At 30.3% G+C, this 782-nt stretch overlaps 1 protein-coding gene across 2 annotated transcripts in view; it reads right to left on the bottom strand.

The window, feature by feature from the left end:
• The window catches only part of Suz12 (SUZ12 polycomb repressive complex 2 subunit), a gene marked incomplete at its 5' end in the record, with an annotated part of 50,374 nt that extends 49,982 nt beyond the window's left edge, over positions 1–392 (bottom strand). For both annotated transcript variants that reach the window (XM_013503467.1, XM_013503468.1), the window contains 2 exon segments: positions 195–259; positions 346–392. In XM_013503467.1, the coding sequence (XP_013358921.1) occupies positions 195–259; positions 346–392 (112 nt within the window).
• Positions 393–782: the final 390 nt, after the last annotated feature.

The following is a 782-nucleotide window of genomic DNA, read 5'->3' as shown; positions in this document are numbered from 1 at the left end:
AAAAAAAAAAAAATCCCTACTGCTGTAAAAAGAAAAGAGACACTCCCCTACCCCCGCAAAAAAGATTTTCCAATCAATTCAACTAGTCAATACTTCACTTCAAGCCTCATAGTTAACCTTTAATCAGAAACAGCACTTTAACACAAAACTTTCAGATGGTCTGATCAGCTTGAAATAAGATTCATAAAATGTACCTTTTGATGTTTGTTCTGGAGTTTCGGTGAGACATATAAGTAAGAGTTCTGTGCAAAAATATTGGCTGTAAAAAAAAGTTTTGCAAATGTTAACATTAAATACAGATAAAGTTATAAGAATGAATATTGATGAATTTCATTGACTACTTACTGCTATGAGATTTCGGGTTCGAAGAAATCTATAGATCTGTGTTGGTTCTAGGTAACAGGAAAAAATATCCAAATATTACCTAAATTTACTTATTACTTATCAGAAAACTATTAATCTAGCCCATGTCACACCCAATATAAATTGACTACCTGTTAAGGAAATTATGTATGAAATATTTATGTTAAGAAAACTAGTACAAGATCAAAGGACGTTCAATCGATTGTATATATTCATAAAATTCATCTACATTAATTTGAAACTTAAGGCTCTCTACAATCTTTTTTGTAAATCCTTCTATGATAAGCGCTGTTATTATGTAAAGCTAAAGAACTGCAGTTTATTCACTTAATTAAGCTAATTTAACCCACGTTCTTCCACAAAAGCTGAAACAAAGACTATTCAACCAAAGAACTATATTTATTGAGGTCAAACAAGGT

The sequence above is a fragment of the Chinchilla lanigera genome, unplaced genomic scaffold (assembly GCF_000276665.1).
Source record: "Chinchilla lanigera isolate Chin_1 unplaced genomic scaffold, ChiLan1.0 scaffold00080, whole genome shotgun sequence".
Classification (NCBI taxonomy): Eukaryota; Metazoa; Chordata; class Mammalia; order Rodentia; family Chinchillidae; genus Chinchilla; species Chinchilla lanigera.
The sequence above is the reverse complement of the archived record's forward strand: the minus strand, read 5'-3'. Positions and strand labels throughout refer to the sequence as shown.